General features: G+C 33.6%; 3 protein-coding genes, 1 non-coding gene and 1 pseudogene across 8 annotated transcripts; 1 reads left to right on the forward strand and 4 right to left on the reverse strand.

Annotated features, from left to right (window-relative positions):
- LOC109343689 (fasciclin-like arabinogalactan protein 3) lies at positions 4,732–18,845 on the reverse strand. Of its 3 annotated transcripts, none has more exons than XM_019582108.1 (2): positions 17,738–18,845; positions 4,732–4,753 (listed from the first exon to the last, which is right to left on the reverse strand). In XM_019582108.1, the coding sequence occupies exon 1, from the start codon at positions 18,744–18,746 to the stop codon at positions 17,751–17,753; it is 996 nt and encodes a 331-aa protein (XP_019437653.1). In that variant the 5' UTR covers positions 18,747–18,845; the 3' UTR covers positions 4,732–4,753; positions 17,738–17,750. The 3 variants fall into 3 exon arrangements, with proteins under 3 accessions (XP_019437653.1, XP_019437656.1, XP_019437654.1); XM_019582111.1 differs by lacking the exon at positions 4,732–4,753 and having other exon boundaries at positions 17,657–17,968; positions 18,095–18,845; XM_019582109.1 differs by lacking the exon at positions 4,732–4,753 and having other exon boundaries at positions 17,657–17,985; positions 18,034–18,845.
- TRNAR-ACG lies at positions 9,927–9,999 on the forward strand. Its single transcript has one exon. It is a non-coding gene; the product is annotated as a tRNA-Arg (tRNA).
- Positions 10,580–16,484, reverse strand: LOC109343688 (protein KAKU4-like). 3 transcript variants are annotated; one of them, XM_019582106.1, is made up of 10 exons: positions 16,223–16,484; positions 15,521–15,626; positions 15,199–15,314; positions 14,992–15,122; positions 14,667–14,840; positions 13,034–13,301; positions 12,829–12,898; positions 12,185–12,270; positions 12,003–12,102; positions 10,580–11,192 (listed from the first exon to the last, which is right to left on the reverse strand). In XM_019582106.1, the coding sequence occupies exons 1-10, from the start codon at positions 16,440–16,442 to the stop codon at positions 10,844–10,846; spliced, it is 1,620 nt and encodes a 539-aa protein (XP_019437651.1). In that variant the 5' UTR covers positions 16,443–16,484; the 3' UTR covers positions 10,580–10,843. The 3 variants fall into 3 exon arrangements, with proteins under 3 accessions (XP_019437651.1, XP_019437652.1, XP_019437649.1); XM_019582107.1 differs by having other exon boundaries at positions 13,052–13,301; positions 14,992–15,128; XM_019582104.1 differs by having other exon boundaries at positions 14,992–15,128.
- On the reverse strand, positions 20,988–22,459 carry LOC109343692. Its single transcript, XM_019582113.1, has 6 exons — positions 22,254–22,459; positions 21,923–22,168; positions 21,752–21,835; positions 21,536–21,629; positions 21,388–21,447; positions 20,988–21,106 (listed from the first exon to the last, which is right to left on the reverse strand). The coding sequence occupies exons 1-6, from the start codon at positions 22,337–22,339 to the stop codon at positions 21,023–21,025; spliced, it is 654 nt and encodes a 217-aa protein (XP_019437658.1). The 5' UTR covers positions 22,340–22,459; the 3' UTR covers positions 20,988–21,022.
- LOC109343690 overlaps positions 23,483–27,013 on the reverse strand; it is a 7,470-nt pseudogene continuing 3,939 nt past the window's right edge.

Below are 27,013 nucleotides of genomic sequence, written 5' to 3' on the forward strand. Positions count from 1 at the left end.
AATAATGATGAAATAAATATGTCTCTATAATGATCAAATAAGTATTTATTTCCTTATGTATGTTGATATTTATATCCACTTTATCATATCAAAGCTCAATACACTTTTTTGGTATATTAAGAGTGTTTCTTAGTCCATAGCTTTAAGACTAATCATTTTTAAAACATAAAGATCAACTAAATGAAGCTAAATATACTTTTAACCAATGTTATCAATGGATAGGCAACCAGTCTAACCCCTGATTGAACTTGAAAATAGTTATGGTTTACTGTCCTAACTAAATGAGGGGTTAGACTATTTTGAACCGAAAAAATTCTGGTCCAACCATGTTAAACTCGGTTAAACAACAATAACCCAGAAAGTAAACTGAACGGTTCACATACTTTTTTAATAATAAGTGAAATACTACTTTGATATTTTATTTTACTTCGGCATAAAAAACATGGAGATATGTTATTTCAATATAATTATAAACAATTATTAACTATATAAAATTTTGTATTTATAAATTATATATTATAAATAATTATTAATTATATACAAAATCATTTGATCTGATTGAATGATTCAAAACATTTAAACCAATTTCAGATATATTCCATAATGTCCCAACTTGGTGCTGAAAGATCCATTACTCCCACTTTATTTTTCTTCCTTTTCTAGCTCAAAGTTGGAGGTATGAGATTCGGCCTCAGCATTACATAATAATAATAACAAAAATAGCCTAGCATATTCACTTATTGGTATATTTTATAAATATTAAAAAAATGGTTAAATCATGAGGCTATAACTTAATAATATTGGAAGATGATAGATATATACAATTTTAATTGTGCAAGTAAAGAGATTATTTTTAGGTTTGGAAAACCTAAAAAGGTGATTTGTTTATTAAGCATGAGCACAAAATTAAAGGATCCAACTTGTCGGCTCATATATATGAATGGTGCAATATAGCTATATAAGGTGCTTCTATATATAATATGGGAATAGTAATCTTAGCCTAAATAAAGCATCAAGTTCTCACTCTTGTTAAGTATGTTTTAAATATTTCTTATGTGATGATACTCATTATTATAATTGGTATGTGATTTGCATAGTGTTTGTTGTTTTACTTTAATATACTCATTTTAATCACTCATGTTTTCAATCCTATAAGTTAGGTCTCTTAAAAATTGGAAAGTCCAAAATGATCTATACAATTTTATAATTGGTAAAGTCAAAATATGAAAGACTGAAATATGTATTTACTCTTAATTTTATAATCGGATATAAATGTGTGTATAGATTGGGTTGATTTGACTTTCATGTAAAAATTAGTCATAATCAGACAAGCTGTGATGGATTATGAACACTAAACCAACAACTCCATGCCAATTGAATTGGTTTTGCATGTAAATTGGGTTTAATGTTTGAAAATTGTAAAATTAAAAACAAAAAAATATAAGTAACATAATTTTTGGATTAGTTAATTTATCTTTTTTATCATAGAGTTTTGTAGGTCAACTAATATTAAATTGTTCTAACTTTTAAAGGTTGGGTGATTGAAAGAACTTTGTTATCCTTGTTATAGTTAACTTCAAACCAGATTAGCATTGTGGTACCCTCTCCTTTTATATGATTTTGGTGATCAATTTTCAATTGTTTAATTCAATTCCTTTTGAAACCTTCCAAGTTCTACATTTTACAAATAAAAAATATAGAATTGGCATTTCTAATTTAAAATGTGAAATATTTAAAAGGGAAAAGTGCATAATAACAACATCACCTCCCAATACAATTTGCCCTGCCGCGTTGTATAGGAGTCAGCTTCCTCTATAGTATTGGAAAAGGAAATGATGTAAAAAACAAAGTAATAAATAATATATAGTGACAATTATATCTTTTTATTATTATACTTGTAATATTATTTTTGTCCTTAAAATTAAGAGTAAGATGAGGATTGTCTTCTTCAATAATGGAGAGGATCCATGCTTGCCCTAGGGAGGATAAAAGACATGGAAAATAAATAATATATGTATTAATACCAATTAGAATTAATATGTTCATTGGAGAGATTGTATGCAATTAAGCAGAATTATGTAGTGCATATAAAAGGGATTTGGAATACCTATTGACTAATCAAGTAAAAGCAACATTAATCCTAATTTTTTAGTATCGGAGAGAAAAGTATATCAAAAATAAAAAAAAGAAATAATGTGATATAATAGTTCTACTTATTATATATAATGATATAACATTTTTAGCTTAAAAATAAACGTAGGAGCAAAAAAAAATTGGGGATAATTAATGTTGAGAAAATAATTGAGACAGTATTTAAATTACAAGTTCTTTTGAGTAAAAAAACTAACTAATTCACTGACTTCAAGATATAATTCTCCACCATATGGTTTCTAAAAGATTATCTCATCATGAACATTAATCTATCATAGATTACATGAAGAGTTTCATCATCTAACAACTAGTACCACTAATCATACCATCTCTTAAAAATTAGATTTCACTATACAAAGTTCATATTTCCACTATTTTTTATAACATAAGATATATTGTTTCATAAAATGCATTACACCTATATGTCACGCATTCTCGTTGGTCAAAAAACATCATCATACGAAGTTGTGACTGTTAGAATCTCAGCAAGAAATAAGAAGAGAAGAAGAGTATAAGAATGCATCATTCATTAACAAGAAGAACTTTCTACTTATAGAAAGTTTACAATAACAGAAAACAGAATTTCAAACTCCCTAACTAAAAATAGAAAGTTTCAACCAACTAATACAACTAACTAACACTACATTTGGATTACAATTGAATTACAAAATACTTCTAACATTCTCCCCTAAGCCAAATGTATGCTAGAAAGAACACTTATCTTCTTCCTTAGATCATCAAATCTATCTCCCTTTAATGCTTTAGTGAAAATATCAGTTAGCTGCAATTCTGTTTTGCAGTAGCTCAATCCAATCCTTCCTTTGTTCACCAAGTTTCTAAGATAGTGAAACCTTACTTCTATGTGCTTACTTCTGCCATGGCTCACTGGATTTTTGGCTAAGCTAATAGCAGAAATATTATCAATCTTTAGTTGCATAGGAGTCTTGATATCAACCTTCAATTCCCTCATCAATTCTTCAAGCCATACTGCCTGACATGCTGCATAACTCCCTGAAATGTATTCTGCTTCACAACTAGACAATGCAATGACTGGTTGCTTCTTTGAACACCAAGAAATTGGAGCATCATTCAACATGAACAAGTATCCTGATGTGCTTTTCCTCTCAACCAAGTCACCACAGTAATCTGAATCTGCAAACCCAACCATTTCTAATCCTGTTTCGTGCCCTGCCTTATGCTTTCTAACTGGAAACAGTATACCACAATCACTGGTTCCTTGCACATACCTTAATAATCTCTTGACTGTTGACATGTGAGATTTCTTTGGATTGCACATAAACCTGCTTACCAATCCAACACCATAGGACAGATCTGGCCTGCTATTGCATAAAAACCTCAGGGATCCAACCATCTGTTTGTATAGAGTTTCATTCACTGCCTCACCATCTTCATCCTTTGTCAGTTTCAGCTGAGTTTCAACTGGATTCATTGCTGGATTACATGAGCTCATGTTGAATCTCTGCAGTAAATCCTTGACATACTTTTTCTGATGCATTAGAATCCCAACAGAGGTGTATGTAAATTCTAAGCCAAGGAAATAGCTTAACTTGCCCAAATCTGTCATTTCGAATTCAGCTTTCATAACTTTCTTGAATTCTTCAATTTCCTTTGGATTGGAACCTGTGATAAGTAGATCATCAACATAAAGGCATATTATCATCAAGTCACCATTTCTACTCTCTTTGACATATACACCATGCTCTACTATACATTTGTTGAATTTCAGATTGAAAAGGAATGAGTCAATCTTTTTATTCCAAGCTCTTGGAGCTTGTTTCAATCCATATAGTGCCTTTCTTAGCTTGTAGACATGATGCTCTTTCCCTTTTACTATAAATCCAGGAGGTTGTTGAACATACACTTCTTCTTCCAAGGGACCATGAAGAAAAGCTGATTTCACATCAAGCTGGAATAATTCCCAGTTTCTTGCACAAGCAACACCTACTACCAATCTTATTGTCTCAATTCTGGCCACTGGAGCAAATACTTCTGTGTAGTCCAAGCCTTCTCTTTGCAAGAATCCCTTAGCAACTAGCCTTGCTTTATATTTGGATGTGGATCCATCAGGATTAAGCTTCTGCTTGAACACCCATTTTACTCCAATCTGGTACTTGTCTTCTGGCAATTCAACTAGGTTCCATGTCTTGTTCTTCTCAATTGACATGAGTTCTTCAGTCATTGCTTCTTTCCAAACAGAATTTTGTAGTGCTTCAGTTTCATTGATTGGTTCTGCCTCAGCCATAAGTGCCATGAGTGCTAGATATACTAAGTCACCTTCATCATTGACCTCACTGTCTTGATTGATTTCATAGTCAGTGAATCTTGTAGGCATTGATCTCATTCTTTGTGATCTTTGAGTAGTAGGGATACTACTTATCCTTTGATTCTCTTCTACAGATGCAGTATCTTCATTGGTTAGCTCAGGCAAGATTCTCCTCAGGCTTGTTGTGTTGTTGTCCCAATTCCACTTTTCATGCTCTAATATGACAACATCTCTGCTAATTTGCATTCTGTCTTCAACATGATTGTATAGTTTGTAAGCTCCAGTTGGATGATATCCAATGAATACCATTGCCTCACTCTTGTCTTGTAGCTTGGTTCTCCTTTGATCAGGAATATGCTTGAATGCAAGTGAACCAAAGACTTTGAGGTGGTTCACATTTGGTTTCTGGCCTGTCCAGATTTCCATTGGAACTTTCCCTTCAAGCACTTTTGTTGGACATCTGTTTAAGATGTATGTTGAGGTTGCAACTGCTTCACCCCAAAATCTCTGTGGCATGCCTTTCTCTTTGATCAAGCTTCTAGCCATCTCCATGATTGTTCTGTTTCTTCTTTCTGCTAGCCCATTATGTTGAGGTGTGTATGGAGCAGTGACCTCATGTTTGATGCCATGTTTTTGACAATAGGTTGTGAAAGCACTTGAGGTGAATTCACCTCCACCATCTGTTCTGAGGATTTTCAACATCTTTCCAGTTTCCCTTTCAATTGTTGCTTTGAATTCTAGGAACACTTCATAGGCTTGACTTTTCTGTTTCAACACATATAGCCAAATCATCCTACTGAATTCATCAACAAAGGTAATGAAGTACCTGTTTCCAGCAAGTGATGGTACTTCAAATGGGCCACAGATATCAGAATGTACCACACCTAAGATCCCTTTAGCCCTCATCCTTAGGTGAGATTTAAAAGGTCTTCTAGATTGCTTCCCAGCCAAGCATATCTCACACATCTTATTAGGCATCATAGTTATAGGAATTCCCTGCACTATGTTAGATGAACCAAGTTGGTGTAAGTTTTTGAAATTCAAGTGCCCATACCTGCAATGCCAGAGCCAACTTTCATCAATTGAATTCATTACAGCAAGGCATTGAACTTCAGCAGCAGTGATATTCACTTGGAATGTCCTGTTTTTTGTCAACTTGCTTCTTAGAATGAGTTTCTTCTCAGCATCATACAGTTCACACTGTCCATTCTTCATTATTGCTGTGAAGCCTTTTTGCACCAACTGACCAATGCTCAATAAGTTGCATTTCAATCCTGGAATGAACAGAACATCAGAGATCAATGCCTTTGATCCATTCTTCCTCAGAATAACAATATCTCCTGTTCCTTCCACCTTGAGAGTGCTATCATCTGCAAACTTCACACTGCTTTGCTTGCTAGGATCAAAATCTGCAAGCCACTCCTTGTGGCTTGTCATATGGTTTGAACACCTTGAGTCAAGGTACCAAGATTCATGGCTATTCTCTGCAGAATTTGTGACCATGAGTGTTAGTGATTCTTCTTCATGTTCCTTTTGAACTGTGTAGGCTTCTTTTTCATCATTGTTCTTCTTGGCTTTTTCACTGAAGCACTCATAAGAGTAGTGACCATTTTTGTGACATTTGAAGCACTCAACATTTCTTTTCTCATACTTCTTTTGTTTCCAATTCCCTTTTGGTCTTCCTCTTCTTTCTGAAGACTCAGACCAATTTGGATCTCTTCTGTCATAGTTCTTCTTGCCTTTCCACTTTCTTGATTTGTGAGTATCTTCATCTCTGGAATTTGTTGCCTTCAGGGCTTGTTCAGGATTCTTGGTTGGATTCCTATCAAGCAATCTCATCTCATGTGCTTCCAAGGAACTCTGAAGTTCCTCAATCTTCATTCCAGAGATATCTTTGGATTCTTCTATGGCTACTACAATGTAATCAAACTTTTGAGGTAAAGATCTCATGACCTTTTCAATGATCATGAGATCAGTCATCACTTCTCCACAACCTTTCATCTGGTTTGTCATTGTTAGTAGTTTTGTGAAGTAGTCACCTATCTTTTCATTCTCTTCCATCTGAGTTAGTTCATACTGTTTTCTAAGGGTTTGAAGCTTCACCTTTTTGATCTTGTCTCCACCAGAGTGGCTTCGAACTAAGATGTCCCATGCTTCCTTTGCAGTGTTTGCATTCTGGATCTTCTCAAAATGTGTATCATTGACACATTGATGCAGTAGGAATAATGTTTTGTTATCCTTCTTTCTGGCCTCTTTGAACATGGTCCTCTGAATTTCAGTGGCATCAAGACCAGGTGCAAGAAGTCCTTCTTCAACTACATCACTTACTTCTTGAAAGTTGAACAATACTCTCATCTGCTTGCTCCATCTATCCCAATTCTTCTCTGTTAGTATAGGAAGACTCATTGATGGCAAGTTTCCTCCATTTCCAACCATTTTTGAACTGAATCTTGCTTTTCTTGTGCCTTACTTTTATGCGCAGCCTTCACTTCTCTAGCAATAGCACCAATTCTGATTCACACATACAGTGAATTTTCCAAGTTGCACTCTACACGCAGTAGGTAGTGAATTTTGAGGCGTGATTCTTAGGTCCTCAGGTATGGAACGTGCTCTNATACCAATTGTTAGAATCTCAGCAAGAAATAAGAAGAGAAGAAGAGTATAAGAATGCATCATTCATTAACAAGAAGAACTTTCTACTTATAGAAAGTTTACAATAACAGAAAACAGAATTTCAAACTCCCTAACTAAAAATAGAAAGTTTCAACCAACTAATACAACTAACTAACACTACATTTGGATTACAATTGAATTACAAAATACTTTTAACAGTGACACTTTATAGAATAACAATTCTAGTCGATATAACGACACAAAGGGCATGTATTGTGTTTGTTATCAAACCATTTGCTAAGCAACCTCTATGGAAGAAATGCTTGCAAGGCAACTCACTCACCTCTTCATAACCTTCAAATCTACAAAGACACACACAACAACACTCCACCATAGCCATTCTCCACCCACTATTGTTGTGATACAACAAGAACTTGTACTTAGTTTTTGATACCCTCTTTCTTGCCCTTGAAGAAGAAACATCATAATCTAAGTTGTAGTAAAACTCTTGTTGTTCCATACTAGAGGAATTTAAGGTTGTTGTGACACCAAGTAATTGGAGCAAGAATTTGAACATGTCCCTTAACAAAATTATTGAGTGCATTGTGTTTAACATAAGTATAGATAGCAACCCATAATTGATTAATTCTCAAAATCTAAGTACAATATTGGTTTAATAGTTAGTTGGTTGAACTAGCGAAGGGGTTTAAATACAATGTCAATGACTACACAACATGCATCATACATGACCAAACATGCATTAGCTTTCTCTTTTTAACTTCAATTTTGAATATAATACTTACATACATAATTTATTTTGTCTCTCTTATTATAATTCTTTTATATTTTGTATACGATAGAATCATAAAATTCTTGTCATTCTCAAGATTCTTATTTGAAGGCTCTTTATATAAGAACACAAGTTATTCTTATTAAAAGATATGGACTGCAAATTTATTAATGAGAGAGAAATTGTAAGCTCCTAGTTTCATAACCTAGCTAGTTTAACCATGGTTTGGTTGAATATGGTGAGGAAAGAGGGAGAGGATAATAACACATGTGGACACACATAAAAACTTGCATAGAGATATGAACAACATGTTACATTTAGAGACAAATATATTTATGATTTTTTGTGCTATCATTTATATCTAATTTTAATTGAAATTAAACTTTTAATATATTTGTAAAGTTTGATTGATTGTCTCTACATTCATATATCTCTACACAAATCTTTTTCATCTACACGTTCAACATCACAAAAAGGGGAAGTTTGAGAAAGGCACGTGTCCACTATGACCACAAAGATTGTGACTAGTGTCATGCATACTCACCTTTCACCTCCACCTTCTCAACTTATCATAATGCTTCCAACTCAATCAATCATTTATCTTCTGTGTATCTACTTTTACCTTCCTTACTACTATTTTTATTTTTTAATATAAACTTGAGATACAAAAATGTATTAATTACTTGAAAAATAAAGACACTAATATTTATATATTGGTCGTATAAAGATATATTATCCACTATTTATTTGTATTTATTTTATATAAAAATTAATACTAATAAAAAATAAATTATTAATAGTATAATAATAGTGTAAGAAACTCTTACTATATTAATCTTTTTCTCAACATTAAAATGAGTGAACTTTCAATTATGATTCACGAAAGATATGACGTCAATCACTTTAATATTGACGTATTGAAATATTCATTTATTCAAGAATGAAGTTTAGTTTACACATTAGCATGCCTAATATGAAATGGAGATTACGTGTTTCATTTTAGGTATTTTAACAGTATTTTAATCCAATTAAAGATTATCATATAATTAAAAAGAATAATTATAAAAGTGTAAAATAAATTTTGTATATTATTTATTAAAATATATTTGATTTGAGATATGAGGATGAAATCTTTTAAAGATACCATGTTATCAATGGGTTTTATTCAATAAAATGTTATATTCATCCTTCAAAGTTATCATATCACTCACTTTTACTCGTGACAAATGAAAATTATTGGTTGTCTTTGACTCTTTGGAAGTCTAGATTATCATGATCTAGGTATAAGGATAAAAATAGTTTAAGCCAAACTTTGCCTAGATAGGCTGAACTTAACATGTAGAACTTTGGGTTTGAAATGTTAATTTGTTTAAAAAAATCAATCCCTAAGTCTAACCTGTTTAAAAAGTTGGTGAGAATTTTTAGTTTGTTAAGTATCTATTATTATACTATATAATCTTAAAATAGATTATCATATCTACATTTAAGTATGTTTACTTTTAAATAAACAATTATAACATGAACAATTAAATTATATATTTATATACATTTTTATATTAAAATTATATATATAATAATATTACATATATTAAAATTATATAATATGAATACTATTACACAATATACTAAATCATCCGACCTATTAGGCTTAAAATGTCCTTTTGATAGCTTAAAGTCTCACCTATCAAATTAAATAGATTTTTCAAAAGGTTTGAATCTAACTTGTTTATGAAATTTTTTAGACTAACTTATTCTATTATAGACCAAATATAGGCTATTGATAAACAATCTGACATATTTCCACCAAAAATAAGATAAGCACAATTTTATATGACTATGGTTCAATAAAAAAATATTATGTGAATGTGGAATGAATGTGATGGAGTTTAGGGGACATAAAAATGTTCTTTTCTTCACTAGGTCATCATACATGTCTTACTCTATTTGTTTGCAATATTGAAGTATACCTCAAATAATTAGGGTGATAGGATAGTTCTTGAAACTAAAATGCAAATTAATCATTAATTTTTGAAATCTCTGTGGTCCAATGAATTAATATACCATCGATAATCCAAATAACGTCATTAGGACTCTGTGGCCCAATGGATAAGGCGCTGGTCTACGGAACCAGAGATTCTGGGTTCGATCCCCAGCAGAGTCGTATTTTTGTGTATATCATCATTTATTAATAATTATAAATGCTATCATTAATCAACAACTTGAGAAAATCTAACGGAATCAAGTAACCAAAAAATGCTAGCTCTTGTGTTTCAATAAATGGGTTTGGAGTTTCATACTGCCGATACAATCGGTTCTAATACCGATACAGTATAATAATTAATTTTTATAATAATATTTTGAGTTTAATATATATAAACATGAGTTAGTTTTTATAATTTGTTAACAAGACAATAAAATATCACTTTATACAATAAATATAAGTTATCTCATTTAGCTACTAAAATTTTGAAATATGTCTTATTTCATATTTTTCTACAAAAATAAATCTAAAAGTTAAAAAAATAGAACATACATAATAATTTGAATTGCTAGAGAAAATAATTTATCTCATAATATAAGAAGATATTTTATTCTCTTTTAACAAACACATTATATAAACTATATGTTATAAAAAAAAACTTACATCCTCTTTCATAAACTATATTTTCTAAAAAAAATCAAAGTAATTTCCACGAACCCATCTGTGGCAGAAGGTTAGACACAAGAAAGGTTGTTGAAGTGTTACAAGTCCAAGACCATAACCATAAGGATATTGCACGTGGCTAATTTAACCAAATACACAGAAAATACATTCAGTTTCTGATTATCTTCAAGTAATCAACAAAGAAGAACTGAAAGCAGCCGAAAGAAAAATACAGCCTAACTAGAAGGAGACTCGTATTGGTTAATATTGATTCCACGACAAATGGCCTGCACTACAGAATCCTTACTTTCTACTCTAACAATTAATTTAACATGCAAATACAAGACACAAACTGCAAGCATCATCTAACACTTTTGCCCCGGCCTCCCCGATTGTATCTGGCAGTAATTCTTTTACCCTTTTGCTTCGCGATACTAGTTGGTGTGGCTGCCAACTCTGATTCTGAATCTTTTTGAGTCTCATACTGCACACTGGAACTGTTCTGGGAGGCCGAGGCAATGCCGTCGTTTTCTTTTACTGCAACAGTGTTCTTTACCATCACATCAGGCACCTCTATAGATTCACTTGACAGCATGCGAGTTTCTTGTTCAAGTACAACCTTAGCTGGACTCTCTTGACTTAAATCAAGTGTATTGGGTCCGTTATCTAATGTATTCGTATTTTGTTCCATAACATCCCCTGCATATAAACTAGCAAACAAGAAAATGGCAGAATTAGTTTACTATCTCAACACTTGGGATAAGGGCACGAGCATAAATCTTTTTTCTAGTTAGTTGACTGGATGAAAACCATGCAAGAATATTTCAGGTCTTACTTGTGGTAAAAAGTTAAATATGAGGCTAAAAGGAAAATTATATGGCACGAGACCAATGATGCATCATGGTGTTGAATGCTGGGTAGTGATGCGTCATTTAATAAGAAAGTGTGGCAAAAATATGCTAAGTTGGATAAGTAGATATATAATGAACAAAATAAGACCAAGAATGAATGCACTAGAGGGAAAGCAGGAGTGACAAACATTGAAGAAAAGATCGTTCAATCACAACTAAAGATTTGAACATGTGAGAAGAAGACCTGTAGAGAACTCAATTAGAAAAGTTGATATGGAGGATAATCCCATGATTAGAGGGAGAAGACTAAGAAACCCCTAAATAAAACCATTAAAAAGGATTTAGATCTAAATGAGCTATTGAAAGATTTGTAACCAATCCCACCTAATGGAAAAGAAAGTAAGATGATTCTCCCATAGATATTTCAACTAAAAAGAAAAAAATCGTGCCAAAATTGACAATTGAGAAGATGAGGCTGCCATGAGAGAATCATGGCTTGTTGGTAAGAAGTAATGAGCCACATACTGTGATGACAGTAAAAAAAAAAAACACACAATTTTACACTCTACTTGTCAGCTAAAACAAAAAGCAGGTTATACATTATCATAGATTTTATGATGAAAGTATTCAACCAAAAAAAGAGGGGCAACTAGCGAACCATAAATTTACCTGGGCCCTGAAGGGGGGAACCCATTTGCCAATGTGTCATCTGCACCAATCTTCTCTTTGAATTCTGAGTAGTTTCCATCATGTAATCTAGGACTTATAGCTGCATTCAGAGGAAGGATCAATCTAAACAACACAGTGCATTTTCTAATCTTAAAGCAGCCAAAGGGATTAAAAACTCCTACCTTCTACAGTTTCTTCCACTGAGTCTAGCTGATGATTAGCTTCATTTGTGTTATTGCTGCCATTGACTTTAAGAAAACCAACATTCCTTTAACATTTAGAGAAGTGTTAAAATTAAAAGATAAATAAAACGCATACTGGGTCAAATTTCCCACAGAAAGTCGACCAAACATCTGTACATGGGACTCTTGCTAATCATAGACACTGGGACAGAAGTTCAATTTATCAAACTCAAACTTAATTTGAAACTGTCATTTTATCAATCTCGCAGATCATGGTGTCAAGAATTACAACTTTTCTGTTGGTCACTCAGAGAAAGTGCTCTGAATCCATGGTTATAACCTTAGACATCTTTAGGTCTTCAGCCAGGACACAATGGCACAAAAAATGTAATGCTTGCAATGTTGGAAAGTTGACAATTCTTTTAGCAGCCAAAAGAAAATTTTGAAAAGGCACCCAATGGGATAAAGTGTTAAACCTTAAATGCATTCAATATCACTCCATCAATCAAATAACAATGAAGAAATGCAAAAAAAGAGAAAAGCAGTGAGGGGAAGGGAACAGAAAGTATGTGGTAAACAATTGACTTGATGAAAATTTGCCTATAAATTTATATTAAAAAACTATGAACAAGAAATATTCTAACCTGTGCATATCATCTGAGAACCCCTCTCTTTGTCCTGAAGTAGTTATTCCTCTGCAGTGATCTCGTGAACCTGTATGGTACAGTTCTCCATAAGGATAAGAGGGAGTATATTGAAAGGAATGTGTACGTTTTATGATTAAAACTATATATTATATGACTGACTGTTACAATAAACAACAGTTTTCCCACATCAGTAATGTCATACCCGGAGATGCCTGAGTACCTAATCCTCTGGCCAAGTTTGAAGATGCATCCACAAAATTTGTAAATTCATTTAATTTCTCTCCCAAAGTAGCTTCAGTATTTTTTATAGCTGAAGAGTTTACATTTTTATACTCCATAGAAAATACAGACCAATCAATTTTTGAGGAGGGAAATGTCCTAAGCATCTCCTCTGTCGCCCTGGATCTCACTTTTCGTATTTCATCCTGGATACTCCATGACCTCCTAGCAGCTGGCGAATCCCTTCTCAACTGCAATCCAGTACCAGTACATCGGCAATGAGGCAATGAAACAATTTACAAGCAGGGCATATGGATGTAGTAACTTAATCACCTAAATGACAACCCAGCTATGATTGACAAACAATTTGTGTAACTTCCTTGAAAAATGAAAATCCAGCATATGAGAAAATCTAATAAGATACATCACATGATTTTTGTTGTGGTAATAAACTAAAATATGCAAGGCATCTAAAAGTTTTTTTGGGGGAACATTGCACCATGTGAATATCAAAACAATACTTCTAAAAATTTCTAAACACAATTTTAGGAGATCATTTAGTATCTTGCTGAAGAGGGTGAGCACGGCGCAATGAAGGTTGTTTGTCTAGTGATCTAGAGGTCATGGGTTCATATCCTGAAAATGACCTCTTTGCTTGCTAGGGTAAGGTTGCGTACATCTACCCTCCCGAGAACCCACTAGGTGGGAGCCTTGTGCACTGACCGCCCTTTTTATTTAGTACATTACGGAACAATCTTTCCTATTTTTGGCAATATGAAAATCATACAAAGAACTAGCAATGCTTCATTTACTTTCAGGAAAACCAATGGGTTGATTACATGGTTTATAGGGCCCATGGTTACAAGCCCTGTCATTAGTTAACAATTTCAGACTTCTTTATTTTTAGGTCCTTTTTGCATTTCACAAATTTTGCAGATACATCATACAAGTAACAAGACATATACTCATATCAAGGCCTGTTCACTACCTTCACCACAACACATCTAGGAATTTGTGGCATACCTATATACTTAAACTCAACAAACTATGCCTTGCTACCAATCCAAATTTGTGACTGGCAGAAGGCACAGGACCCATAAAATCCATCCCCTTCCCATCCATAGAAAACTTGACGAGGTCAAGTGCAAAATTCCTATAAAAAAGCTCTCTCCTCTAGTGTTTCTCTATCAACTCAGCTTGAATACATGATACTCAGTCATAAATAATTTTCTTTTTCAGCCTTAACATTTTCTAAAAAGCCAAATGAAATAATGGGGACTATCTTGATCTTTTAACAAACAAAAAACATATTCCATGAATTATTTTCTATCCACTTTATATCCAATTGTCTTGTACACTATCTCCATTACTTTTCAATATTATATTTCATGTATTTTAGTAATACCAAATTTTCTGGTTTGAGTGTTTGACTATAACTCATCATAGCAAAATCAGTTCAAAAAGTGGGGGCTCATCCTCTAAATAAATTTCAAGTAAAGAACGGGCCAGTGACATAAATGTAAAAACAATAGTTTGAATACAAAATTAGTTCATAATAAATGAAATATCAATATGCATGGTTTGCAAAAAAAATACATAAACACGTCAAATGGCACCTTGGAGGGCAACGTAGAATTCCCACCAAATAGATGTGGTTCTTCTTCTTTAAAGAGTTGAATTCCAGTTGGCATTGGAGGCTTGATGTGTTGTAAGGAGGGAGATGACCATGGAGGGAGTGTACGCATATATGACTTGGCCAAATCCACTGGCGACCCTTCATCTTTGAGAGCCTACATACCATCCAGGAACATAGGTAAAAGCAAATAATGTGAAATCATATTGCCATGATTATATATATTATATATTATATAAAGAAAAAGGAAAGGGGGGAGGAGTTAGCATTTTGTCCACAATCTGAGACAGAAAGGAAAAGTCACTAACTTGAGGTAATGTAGCCAAATTCAAACTATGACTTCCATAATCTAAATCCAACTTCGAATCTAATCCTGATTTCTTTTCCTGAATCCATTTCTTTGCCTCCATAACAGCAGCACTACATAGATCAGGTGAAGCTGTATCTGAGAAATAAATAAATCATGGTCATGTAACAATAACCATTTAAAACAGAGTTCAGAATGTAGAGAATACCGCTGCCAAGAATCCTGTTGGGCTTATCTCCAAGCCCCTTATCTCCATCGACATCATTGGCAGGAGAATCTACAACTCTTGATCTTACTATTTCTATCAACCTATCACATTCTTTCCTGATTCAATTTAAGATCTGTTAGAACCTTATACTGAACAACTAGAGGAAACAGTTTATGCATCCACGAAAATCTACACACAGTGAACCACGTAATAAATGCAGTTCTACTAACTTATACAAACATATTGCTCAAGTTTCACATCTATTAGTACAGGTCATTGATATAGGCTGCAAATATTAGAATCACAATAATTTCCTTAATACCTTGAGAATGTCTCTTGCATAACTAGTTGCTCAATGAAATGCTTGTTCTTGTTACTCCCAGCATCATTCTCATCATCGAAAGTGTCAACCTCCTCCTCCTCCTCCTCTGCAATGCTCATCATATAGCATAATTTTTAGAATGTGATGATAGCATAGCCCTAAAGCACAAGTCATATGGCTTCGGCATACAAACTCGTGTCTAAAATATACAACAATACATTCACACAGGGCAGGTTTGTTTAGACCTTAAAACGATTTTGGCAGAAATGATTAACCTAAAATCAGAAACTACTTCATGTTTGGTTACGAGATTTCTCTCACCTCTCTTGCTGAAAATGTTTTTGCAATATAAGCTACAAATTTTAGCTTCAATCAAAAACATATTACAAACGATATTTTTCATCTTAAAAATAAATGTAATTATTTTGATAAATAATCCTAACCAAACACAGTAATAATTTCATCTTTCTCAAGTCAAATTGAGCACTTAACTATGATATTTAACTTAAGTACACTACGAAACCTAACGAGAATTTCTAAATTAATAACTCCAAAGGCATAAAATTCAAAAAAATTACAGAAACCCTGGTATTCCAAGTACAGCACATTGAAACATGAGAATTGAGATAGTAACAGTAAGTAGCATATATATATATATATATATATATATATATATATATATATATACGGTATATGACATACGAGCAGCGGAATCAGTATCCGAAGAGGAAGTTGGAGAAGAATCGAGGTCCAGAACAGTGGAGAGAATCTTTCCGGCACCAGAAGCAACGAGACGAGTGGGGGAAATGACATAGCGGGAGAGCCAATTAGGTCTGTCGTATGGGGTGGTGGCTCTGGCGGCGGAGCTACGGCGAGGTCGGAGAACTTTGCCGGAAGAAGGAGATCCAGAAATGGAAGCCATGGAAATGAAGTTATTGGAAGAATTGAAGAGTTACTTCACCACTCTTCTGGTTCATAATATCAATTTCATTCTTATTTAATTATATATGTTATAAATTATTACACATTTTTATACATTATTTAGTATTATTTTATAAATTCAAATATTATTATTCTTATTTTGGTGATTATTCTTATTTTTGTTAATAAATAAATTGTAAAGAATATTCTTAATAAATAAGAATATTACAATATTAAGAAAATGAATAACGAATGTTTTATTTCAATTAAAATCTAAAAAGAATCATAGATGGGTATTTTTTATGTTACTATATTTATAAATTAAATTTTTATTAAATTTTTTATATTAATTAATTATTTTAGATTTTATAAGTTTCCTCATGGTGTAATTTTTATTTCTTATTTTGCCCTTCACATTATTTAATTTTTACAAAAAAAACTATATAATCCTAAGTAACTACCAGAAATGAAATATATAAAAATTGAATATGTAGTTTCACACAATATTCGCCGGCAAGCATAAAGTGACTGTACATATTAGTATATATAATTATTAAAGTTTATTATTATTTCACTAGTATAATAGTAACTAACCTAATTGGAATTTAGAAAAATAAACATTTATAATTTTTTACTTTAAATATCATTTCCTTCTTAAGTTGTTAAATATTCTATACTATACATAAAAGGTAAAACATAGTGTAACTTTCACTATGGTGTAATTTTTACTTTCTATTTTGCCCTTCACATTATTTAATTTTTACAAAAAAAAATATAATCCTAATTAATCATCACTAACATATTAATTAACCACATCTCTATACATTATTATAGACACACAAATTATAATATAAAATACACTGACCAAATATATTTTAATTATAAAAAATGAGCATGTACATGCTAGTATATCATAATCTTAATACTTTCGAAGAGATAATTTATGGACAAATATATTGTTATTATTGAAAAACACAAAAAATCATGTGGGTTACTACTATTTTTATCGTTCCTTCCTTAATTTTTTTTTCATTATTACTGTTTTATTTGGAAAAGAAAAGGTAATAACTTTTTACTATGTATTTTTTTTTCAAGGACATCTTCATTAACTGTCTCCAAATAAATACATATATATAAATAAATAATGTTCTCGAAAAGTTTTTCACAATCTTGAATGAAATTATTGTAATATGATTGACAATAACAAGCACATTATTCCATTTTTATGAAATAATTAATTAATCATCATTAGTCACATAAATTTCCCTCTCCTTCCTCTTCCTCTAAAGGATACACAAGAGCTCACATTTTACAAAGAAACAAAGAGTGAAGCCATGGCCATAACTGCACCAACCAAACCAATCTGGGTGCTAGAAGCGCTGCTATGAGGTGCTGGAGCAGCAGCTTCTTCAGCAACTGGGCTTGGTGCAGCGGCATCCACTGGTGGCTCAGCTATGTTAGAAGGTGCTGGAGCAGCAATGACGGATACTTCTGCAGGTGCTGGTCCCTGTTTAGAAGTAGCAACTGGTGCTGCTACTGGTGCTGCTACTGGTGCTTTTTTTGTTACTGTTGTTGTTGCTGGTGCTGGTGCTTTTGCTGTTACTGTTGTTTTTGCTGGTGCTGGTGCCTTTGCTGTTACGGTTGATGTTGCTGGTGCTTTTGCTGTTGCATTTGATGTCGCTGGTGCTTTTTCTGTTCCTGTTGCTGGTGCTTTTGCTGTTGCAGTTGCCTTTGGTGCAGAAGGAACTGGGGCTATAGACACAACTGGTGTAACTGTGCTCTCAATTCCTGGTGCAACAATAGGTGCAGAAACCTCAAGAACAGAAATGGTGCTGGGTTCCGATCCAACAGTTTTCACAAGCAAGGACTTGTAAGGTGCATTGTTAACAGCAGAAGCAAAAGCTATCTCTCCCTCGTTTATAAGGGAAACATAAATGTAACCTTGATCATTCACAGCTTTACCAGAAGATTGAAAGAGTGTGGGCATCTTGGTGTGGTTGGTGTTAGCATAGAAGAGAGCTTTATCATCATAGAAATCAAGGAGAAGGTGAGTGCTGAGAATGTCCTTGAGTGTTGAAGTTGATTTCCCACTAAGGGAACTCATTGCTTCATTGTTAAGGGACAAGACTGTGATGGTGCTGCGCTTGTTTATTTCATCTACAAGCTTGGTTTCGGTTAGGGCTTTGATGAACTGGGTGAATTCTGGGTCTGACCCAAAAACTTTCAAGACATCAAAAGCATGAATGCATGAAGAGAAAGCTAGCAAAAGTGCCAAGCATGAAAGGGAAGAGCTTTTGTAACCCATATTTTATGAGGCTTGGTGTTATTTATTTTTTTGTATATTCTTCTTTTGTTTTGCTTTCTCTTTATTCAGTAACTGAAACCAAGCCTGAGGATTAAAGGCTATGGAGGGGGTTATTTATATGTGATTGTATTGGAACCAAAGTGAAGGTAATTATGGTCATAACCGAAATTGGTGGGGTTTTCTGTTATTTACTATTTCTGTGATGGGGCTTTGAATGGTTAAGCATGATTTGGTATCTATTTTTTTGGGTGATGGGTGATGATGCTTTCATTTAAATTAGGAGTTTGGTTATATTTCTTGACTGTTTCAATCTATTTGTTTTGGTTTATCTTAGGTTCACAACTCATAAGGTATACAGCAATTAATACCAATTAACATTGATTTGAGATTTTTAATATAATTTTTCTAGAGATACAAAAGATATTGCCATGTTTTTTTTTCTTTTTCATGATATATGTATTTTTCTGGGCAAACCAAATTAGGGTTTTATTTGAACTTGAAATAGCTAATAATTGTATTTAGATTATGAATTGATCTTTTACATGTGTTTGGAAAACACTTTGTTAATAGAGACAAAATTCACTATTGTTATCTTTACATCTAAAAAATGATTAATTTCTACCATAAGCTTTGAGAGCATTGAAATGTGATTGAGATTTTTTATCAAGAATTGTTAGTTGTTATTATTTTTGTTGTAGGTGAGACTTCATCATCATCCTCTTTCACTCTTACCATCAAACTACTTTATAATTTTTTTTTTTTGATAGTGGGACTCAAACTCACAACCCCTATACTTCATTTCTTACGTTATTCCTCTTTACCAGTAGACCACCTTATTACTCACTTCTAAATCAGGTTAAGTTAGTAAAATTTGTTATGTTTGAGAATTATGTTAACTTATTAAAATTTGTTACATTTATTCATGCCTTGTTCAATTTATCAAGTGAGTATATATACAGACTCAAAGCATAGCCAAAATAAGCCATGATTGTTTCTCATTCTCTTCTCTTACGTCCCTTGAGAAATCAATAATAAAAATTTATAATGTAATTATATTTTTGTAACATTGATAATGTGATTTTAATATCATTTTGAATGTGGAATCTATCCAACCAAACCCATTTTTATAACAGGGATTATATGATCAATTTCTTTATTTCCTTTCATGTGTTGTTGCTAATGTAGTGTATTGGTGCCCCTAATAATATGGGTTTTATAAAGTGTGGAAGCTAACATTTGGATAATATGCTAACTTAAACTGACACTGAATTTTGAGAGTGACACTAGAGTTAGTAGTTATGTTGAACACTATATAATGTAACGAGTTATCATTTTTACCAAAAACTTCATATTCGGATTTACTATTATTAATATTATAAGGGAAAGGAAAAATGAATTTATTATTAATCGCACTAGCCTTAACGTCACCGGAGTTTAATAGAGTTGACTTGTAACAAAACAAATTAATTTCTTTCAAATAAAGGCTTTAATTGTTTCACGTAGATTTTGCATACGTTAAATTAAATCTAACTTTTTTCGGGGGTTTCTTTAAAAAGAAATATTACAAAAAAGGAGGGTGACGATATGGGTTGTGAAAAAAAGGAAACAATCCACTGAATAAATCTTATAATGCGAGTTGGATTAGTGCTGCTTGGAAGATAATAAATTTATGAAATATTTAATAGATCATTGTGTTAAAAATTCTACAGACAACTTAGATGATAGAGTTATATAAAGATATATACATTTGAAGATTATGCATTCTCTTATATCATTTTTCTTTTAACTAAAAAAACAATTTATTAATCGGTTCATATAAGACTTGTGAAATTTTATTTATGATCGTTTGGTATATCTTTTCTCCTCTACATAAATACACGAGGAATTTTTTTACATAAAAGAATCATAATCTATACATGCAATGTGATGACATTGACTCTACAACTAATGTGATTTAATTTGTTTAAGATTAATCATGTGACTTTAATTTTATGAGGATCTATTGTTTTTAATTGAGAAGTATACATTATTATTTCTATGACTAAATCATATATCTTTATCCAAAATCAATCAAACAAAATCTTCAAATGGTTGATACAAGAAAGAGATGAAACTAGTTTGGTTTGTAAGAATCACGATTATGAATGTTGCTATGCATAGCGAAGAAAAGGGTAGTGAGATGAAGCGTAAAGAGCTAGAATTTATTCAAAAGCACTACAAACTGCTAACATGATTTATTGCAATTTGAGTTTCACCCGAGACAGTTACGTATCTTGTCAGTGTTTTATAAACACTGAGATTTCCCATGCCAGGTTCTCCATGTCTAGCTCCACCAATTCTGTAAACGGAGGCTCCATTCTCTGAAATACAAATAATTGAGGTATTCAATGATATTGGAAGAAGAAAAAAACATGTATACATCCATATTCCTCATTCATTTATGATTATCATTGACTCTTAAATAAAAGTAATATAAAAAAAATGGTAGATAATAAAATGATTGTAAAATTTTCTACTGTGAAGATTCATAAGAAACTAAATAGAAACTTAAACACTATAATATACAAAAAAAAATGGAAAACTTTAATATGATCAATAATTGAACATGAAAACTTGCAATTATTCAAGTTTGATGACTTACCAGGGAGATGAACTCCTCTTCTTCCTCTGACCTTATATAGAATATACCTAATCTATATTTCTGTTCATATATACAGATTATCAATAAATTGAATTATGCACTTTAAATTAAAGAATATAGCTCCCAATGTCAAAAAAATAAAAGATACCTGTCTACTGTTCACATGGACATAGATGCCAGGAATTCTGTCCTCCAAAGCTTTTTTTGCCTCTTGTGCTCTTTTCTGGAAAAACTCTCCCTCACTATGAGGTCGAGAGTTCAAGCATTCATCAATACAAATATTAACATACTAACATTTGCTTACATTTATCTATAAAAAGTAGTTCAAAAAAGTTATAAATTGAAAGAGAAAGTTCGGACTTACGAGTGATGGATGATTAGCATTGGAAGGGGTTTGGATGAAGAAGAAGCATCTTCTTGACCTTGTTTTGCAGCTTCTGCTAACTGTCTGCATATAATAAGTTGAAAATTATTGAGAACAGAAAATGGATTATAAAGACATAAATTAATTTACAAGATTATGATTATTACTTACTTTTGACGTTCCTCAATGAAAAACATTTCTTCACCTCTCAGATGAAAAACAAGCTCTTCAGTGTTTGATTCATCTTCATCATCAAGCTCTACATCAGTTTCTTCATCTGGAACTCCAACAATCGGACTATATACTTCTTCATCATCTGGAACACCAACAATCGGACTATATACTTTTTCATCATCAGAACCTTGATTCTCCTCTTTTTCGCTCTTTTCTGTTTCTCCTAACTTTTGTCGCTTACTTCTTCTCGCGTAATTCATATTACAGAAAATGAATTATTGCGAAAGAATTAAAAGAAAAACGAAAGGATAATGAAGAAGTAACTTACGTATTACAATCATCTTCGGAAGATGGCTCAATAGGATCAGGATCAGGATCGCTGGAAGTGTTATCATCGGAGTTCACCGTCGCCATTTCTCTGTAACAAACTCTCTCTGTAACCGTCACTCTCTACTTTGAGATTATGATGAAAGTGATACACTGAAGTTAGTTATGTGCAGCACTTTATATAATGTCATTCGTCGTGATCTCCACCGTTCATTCATCAAAGATCCAACGACACTCATTTAATGGTAACCGTTTTCATTTTTTCTAACTAACCAAAATCAACACCCAGGACTTTATTTAGTAAAAAGAAAATTGATTTATTATTAATTGTATTTGGCATTAACTTGAATAGAGTTTGACATAAACATCAAGAATTGCTCCACGTGGTTCATTCATATAACTCAACATATAGAGATCCGCATATCTGAACTAATAATAATGAAATAAAAATAATAATTATAATGTTTAGTTGTGTGATCAGAAAGCGGACTAGACTCGAATAGAGATTTTAGTTTTTTTCATGTATAGATTTTAATTGTTTTTAATAAATTTCACGTTATAATATAGTACCGGCTACTTTTGATAAGTTGCCTTTTTTTATATGCAAAGAATAATCTCATCAGAGATTAGTATAAGGAATTGCAATTAAGTATAAGGTTTTGTTTATCTTTTAATTAATGTGTATTTCATGTGATATTTCTTATAACAAATTTCAACACAAAATAGTAACAAAAACGAAACACTATAATATATAATTGAGTTCATTGAACATGTTAACTTTGTCTTCTTATGGAATTTTTTATTGAGAATTGATATAATCACTTACATGATCTCTTTACATTAAAATTAACCATTCTCCATTTTTTATTACTTTATCTTTTTATGATTTTTATTTCTCAATTAAATAACATCTTTTGACTTGTCTGGAATACCATTGAAATACCAAAAATAATAGCAGATCTCTAATGCTGTTAATTTTCTTCAACATCATATGTACAACTTAAAATCTCTTGTATATATTTTTACATTTCTTACAAAGAAACACAACAATACAAGTAGGCCTCATCTTACACCCAAGAATACATGCAATTGAGAAAGACAGATAAGTAATACAAGATATATGATCTGACTTAACGAATTAGACTTTTCTCCAGTACTAAAAAATGAAGATATAAAAATGTCAATTCCTTGTATTTAGAGGGTAAATCTTTTTGGTATCCTCACCCTGACTCAACCTTCCAATGCTCTCTTAAGTCCTGTTATTTGATCTGGTGTCAATCTTGTAGGAAACTTAACCTCAAACTTGATCCTCAAGTCACCCCTATGACCTCTCTCCTTTGTAATTGGCATTTCTTCTTTTGCAACAACAAGTTCAAAACTAGGGCTCGCAATATCAGTTATTGGAATAGATAGAGTACGTTTATTTAGTGTTGTGATATTTATTGTAGTTCCACCAATAGCCTCAGCTAGTGACACCCTTTGACTCATAATAAGATCATTACCATCTCTCTTGAAAAATCATGAGGCTTCTCATCAATCACAAATACAAGGTCTGCTGGCAGTTGATTCGGTTGCTGGTTCCCTTTGTCCGAGAATGTTATCTTTGTACCTTTCTTCCAACCCGGCTTTATCTCTATGGTTAATATCTCTGTTTCTAGAACTTGTCTTCTGCAGTTTTCACAATTATAAAACAAAGGCATGTCAGAAGAGTGGTTCTCCAATGAAGCATTTTGTATGCTAAACAAACTGATAGGGGGCAATCTGTTAGGATGCCACCTGTTATTAAAAATGTGTACTCTAGAGGGAAAAGGAAAGTTTGGTTTAATGATAACAAACTTTCCTCTCCACCTTTAGGCAGTTAGTTAGTTAAGGGAAGTTAGGGTTCTATAAGTAGAAAGGTAGTTAGTGAAGGGAAGTAGTTAGAAAGTATTCTCTGATTTGGAATCAGAAGTAGGGATTGGATCGTGGGATCCAAGGCACTCAATTCTCTCTTGTAATTCTACTCTTTCTTCAATAATAAATCTAGAACCCTAACAGAATCTCTTGATTCTGGGTTAGGGGCAATTCTTTTCTATCTTCAGCTCATCTTTTCTTTTATCAATTGATACCAGTCTTAACACTGGTATCAGAGCACCATTCTTGGTGCTTGAGGGGTGGGAGACCCACGTTCTTTCTGCTGCTGATCCTGTGGCGTATGGTTTCTACGAGAAGCATGGCAAAGGAAGGAGATAGTTGGGGCCAGGAAAGGGAGGCAGCTCATACTCGATTAGAGTTGAACGAGGCTAGAATGAAGAGAACAAAGGATTTAATGGCAGCAATAGCAGAGAAATTAGGGATTAGAACAGAGTCCAATTCCATCGAAGGAGATAGTAAACACGAGGATGAAAGTGGAAGGCTTGGGCTTCATCATAGCCAACGTGATAAGTGGAGACGTTTAGAAATACCTATCTTTGTTGGAGACGATGCGCATGGATGGGTCCAACGCTTGGAGAGGTACTTCACTATGAGGGGTATCACGGCAGAGGAGAAAATGCAAGCAACGATGGTAGCTATGGAGGGAAAAGCCCTGAGTTGGTTCCAATGGTGGGAGAGATGTAACCCAAAGCCCACATGGGAAGGTTTCAAACTGGCAGTAGTAAGGAGATTCCAACCTTCTATGGTCCAGAACCCATTTGAACTACTTTTGGCCTTAAAACAGGAAGGAGGGGTGGAAGCTTATGTGGAGGAGTTTGAGAAATATGCGGGGGCATTAAGGGAAATCAACCAAGAGTTTGTAAGAGGAGTATTCATCAATGGATTAAAGGAAGAAATAAGGGTAGAGGTGAGGGTGTATGAATTAGGTACTCTGCCTGAAATCATACAAAAGGCCCTCTTAATAGAACAGAAGAATATGATGGTTAATAAGAGGCCCCTGTTAAGTAATTCCAGGATAGGGGGGTATTTCAGGGGTGGATCAGTTAATAAAGTTGTTACCTTGGACCCCACGCAATCTGGGGGTAGCAGGAAGGAAGGATCCTCTGTTGGGAGTGTAGGAGGGGGATTTAGAACCTTCCAAGAAGGGGATAGTTCTCGAATTAAGGGTGAATTTAGAAGACTATCAGCTGCAGAGATGAAAGATAAAAGGGAAAGAGGGTTGTGTTTTAGGTGTGATGAACCCTTCTCTAGGGACCACATCTGTAAACACAAACGATTAAGTATGCTCTTAATGGCAGAAGAAGAAGAAGAAGAGGGGGAAGACAATGTAGAGGGAGGGGGTGAATCCCTCACCTTCTTGCAACTTTCTCTATTTTCAATGAAGGGTCTAACCTCAGTAAGGTCCTGGAAGATTGGGGGGAGATTGCAGGAGGTCCCTGTAGTCATCTTGATTGATTGTGGGGCTTCACACAACTTCATTTCTCAAGAGTTGGTACAGAGGATGAATTTAGCAGTGGATAAAACAAAAACCTATGTGGTTGAGGTAGGAGATGGCCACCACATTAAGTGCCAAGGTAAGTGCTCACAGCTTAAACTTTGCATACAAAAACTAGAAGTTCAACAAGACTTCTATTTGTTTGGCTTAAAGGGGGTTGACTTGGTACTGGGGCTGGAATGGTTGGCTGGTTTGGGGGAAGTCAAGGCTGATTTTGGAAGAATGAGGCTGTCAGTTTCAATAGGGGATTCTGCGGTCACTCTGGTAGGAGACCCTGCTCTGTCCAGAGCAGAATTGTCACTAGGGGCCTTCATGCAAGTCTTGATGGAAGAGGGACAGGGGTTGCTGGTTCAGTATGGGGAAGACCAAACCAGAAATGTTCAGAGGGTGCCTCTAGAGATCTCTGAGGTGGTGCAACAGTTTCAGGAGGTGTTTCAAGACCCAGATGGCCTACCTCCTTCAAGACAGCATGATCATGTTATTCATTTGAAGGAGGGGTCTAATATTCCTAACATCAGACCCTATAGATGTCCTTATTATCAGAAAGCAGAGGTTGAGAGGTTAGTAGCTGAGATGCTTGAAGCAGGGGTCATTAGGCCTAGCATAAGTCCCTACTCTAGTCCAATTATATTGGTGAAGAAGAAGGATGGGGGTTGGAGGTTTTGTGTAGACTACAGGGCCCTCAACAGGATCACTATGCCTAACAAATTCCCTATCCCCTTGATTGAGGAATTGCTAGATGAGTTGGGGAATGCAAGGGTTTTTTCTAAGCTTGATCTAAAATCAGGTTATCACCAGATTCGTATGAAGGAGGAAGATGTGGGCAAAACAACTTTTAGAACTCATGAGGGCCATTATGAGTTCTTGGTTATGCCATTTGGCTTGACCAATGCTCCATCTACATTTCAAGCTTTGATGAATGAGGTACTTAAACCCTACTTAAGGAAATTTACTTTAGTTTTCTTTGATGATATTCTAGTGTATAGCTCAGATTTTGCTACACATGGCAAGCACCTTCAACTGGTCCTAGGAATCTTGGTCACTCATGCCCTCAGAGCCAACTTCAAGAAGTGCAGTTTTGGGCAACTCAGCATAGAGTACTTGGGGCACATTATTTCTGAAGGAAAAGTAGCTGCTGATGAATCCAAGGTTGAGGCAATCAATTCCTGGCCCAAGCCTACTAATGTCAAGAGCTTGAGAGGTTTTTTGGGTTTGACAGGATACTATAGGAGGTTTGTTAAAGGCTATGGCAAGATAGCCAAACCTTTGACTAACCTGCTTAGAAAGGATGCTTTTCAGTGAGGAACAGAGGCCACTGTAGCATTTGAAGAACTCAAGAAGGCAATGATGCA

The sequence above is a fragment of the Lupinus angustifolius genome, chromosome LG03, assembly GCF_001865875.1.
Source record: "Lupinus angustifolius cultivar Tanjil chromosome LG03, LupAngTanjil_v1.0, whole genome shotgun sequence".
Classification (NCBI taxonomy): Eukaryota; Viridiplantae; Streptophyta; class Magnoliopsida; order Fabales; family Fabaceae; genus Lupinus; species Lupinus angustifolius.

Bases quoted from the DNA above. Each gene is read 5' to 3' on its own strand.
- LOC109343692 (XM_019582113.1), bottom strand. From the start codon at position 22,339: ATGGCGACGGTGAACTCCGATGATAACACTTCCAGCGATCCTGATCCT. The intron at 21,836-21,922 runs GTAAGTAATAAT...TATTATATGCAG, and splicing joins TTCATTGAGGAACGTCAAAA to ACAGTTAGCAGAAGCTGCAA. The intron at 21,107-21,387 runs GTAAGTCATCAA...TTTGTATTTCAG, and splicing joins AAGAGGAGTTCATCTCCCTG to AGAATGGAGCCTCCGTTTAC.
- LOC109343689 (XM_019582108.1), bottom strand. From the start codon at position 18,746: ATGGGTTACAAAAGCTCTTCCCTTTCATGCTTGGCACTTTTGCTAGCT.
- LOC109343688 (XM_019582104.1), bottom strand. From the start codon at position 16,442: ATGGCTTCCATTTCTGGATCTCCTTCTTCCGGCAAAGTTCTCCGACCT. The intron at 12,271-12,828 runs GTTAGAATATTT...TAAATGTTAAAG, and splicing joins TTCTCAGATGATATGCACAG to GAATGTTGGTTTTCTTAAAG. The intron at 11,193-12,002 runs GTAAATTTATGG...CTTGTTTGCTAG, and splicing joins TTCCCCCCTTCAGGGCCCAG to TTTATATGCAGGGGATGTTA.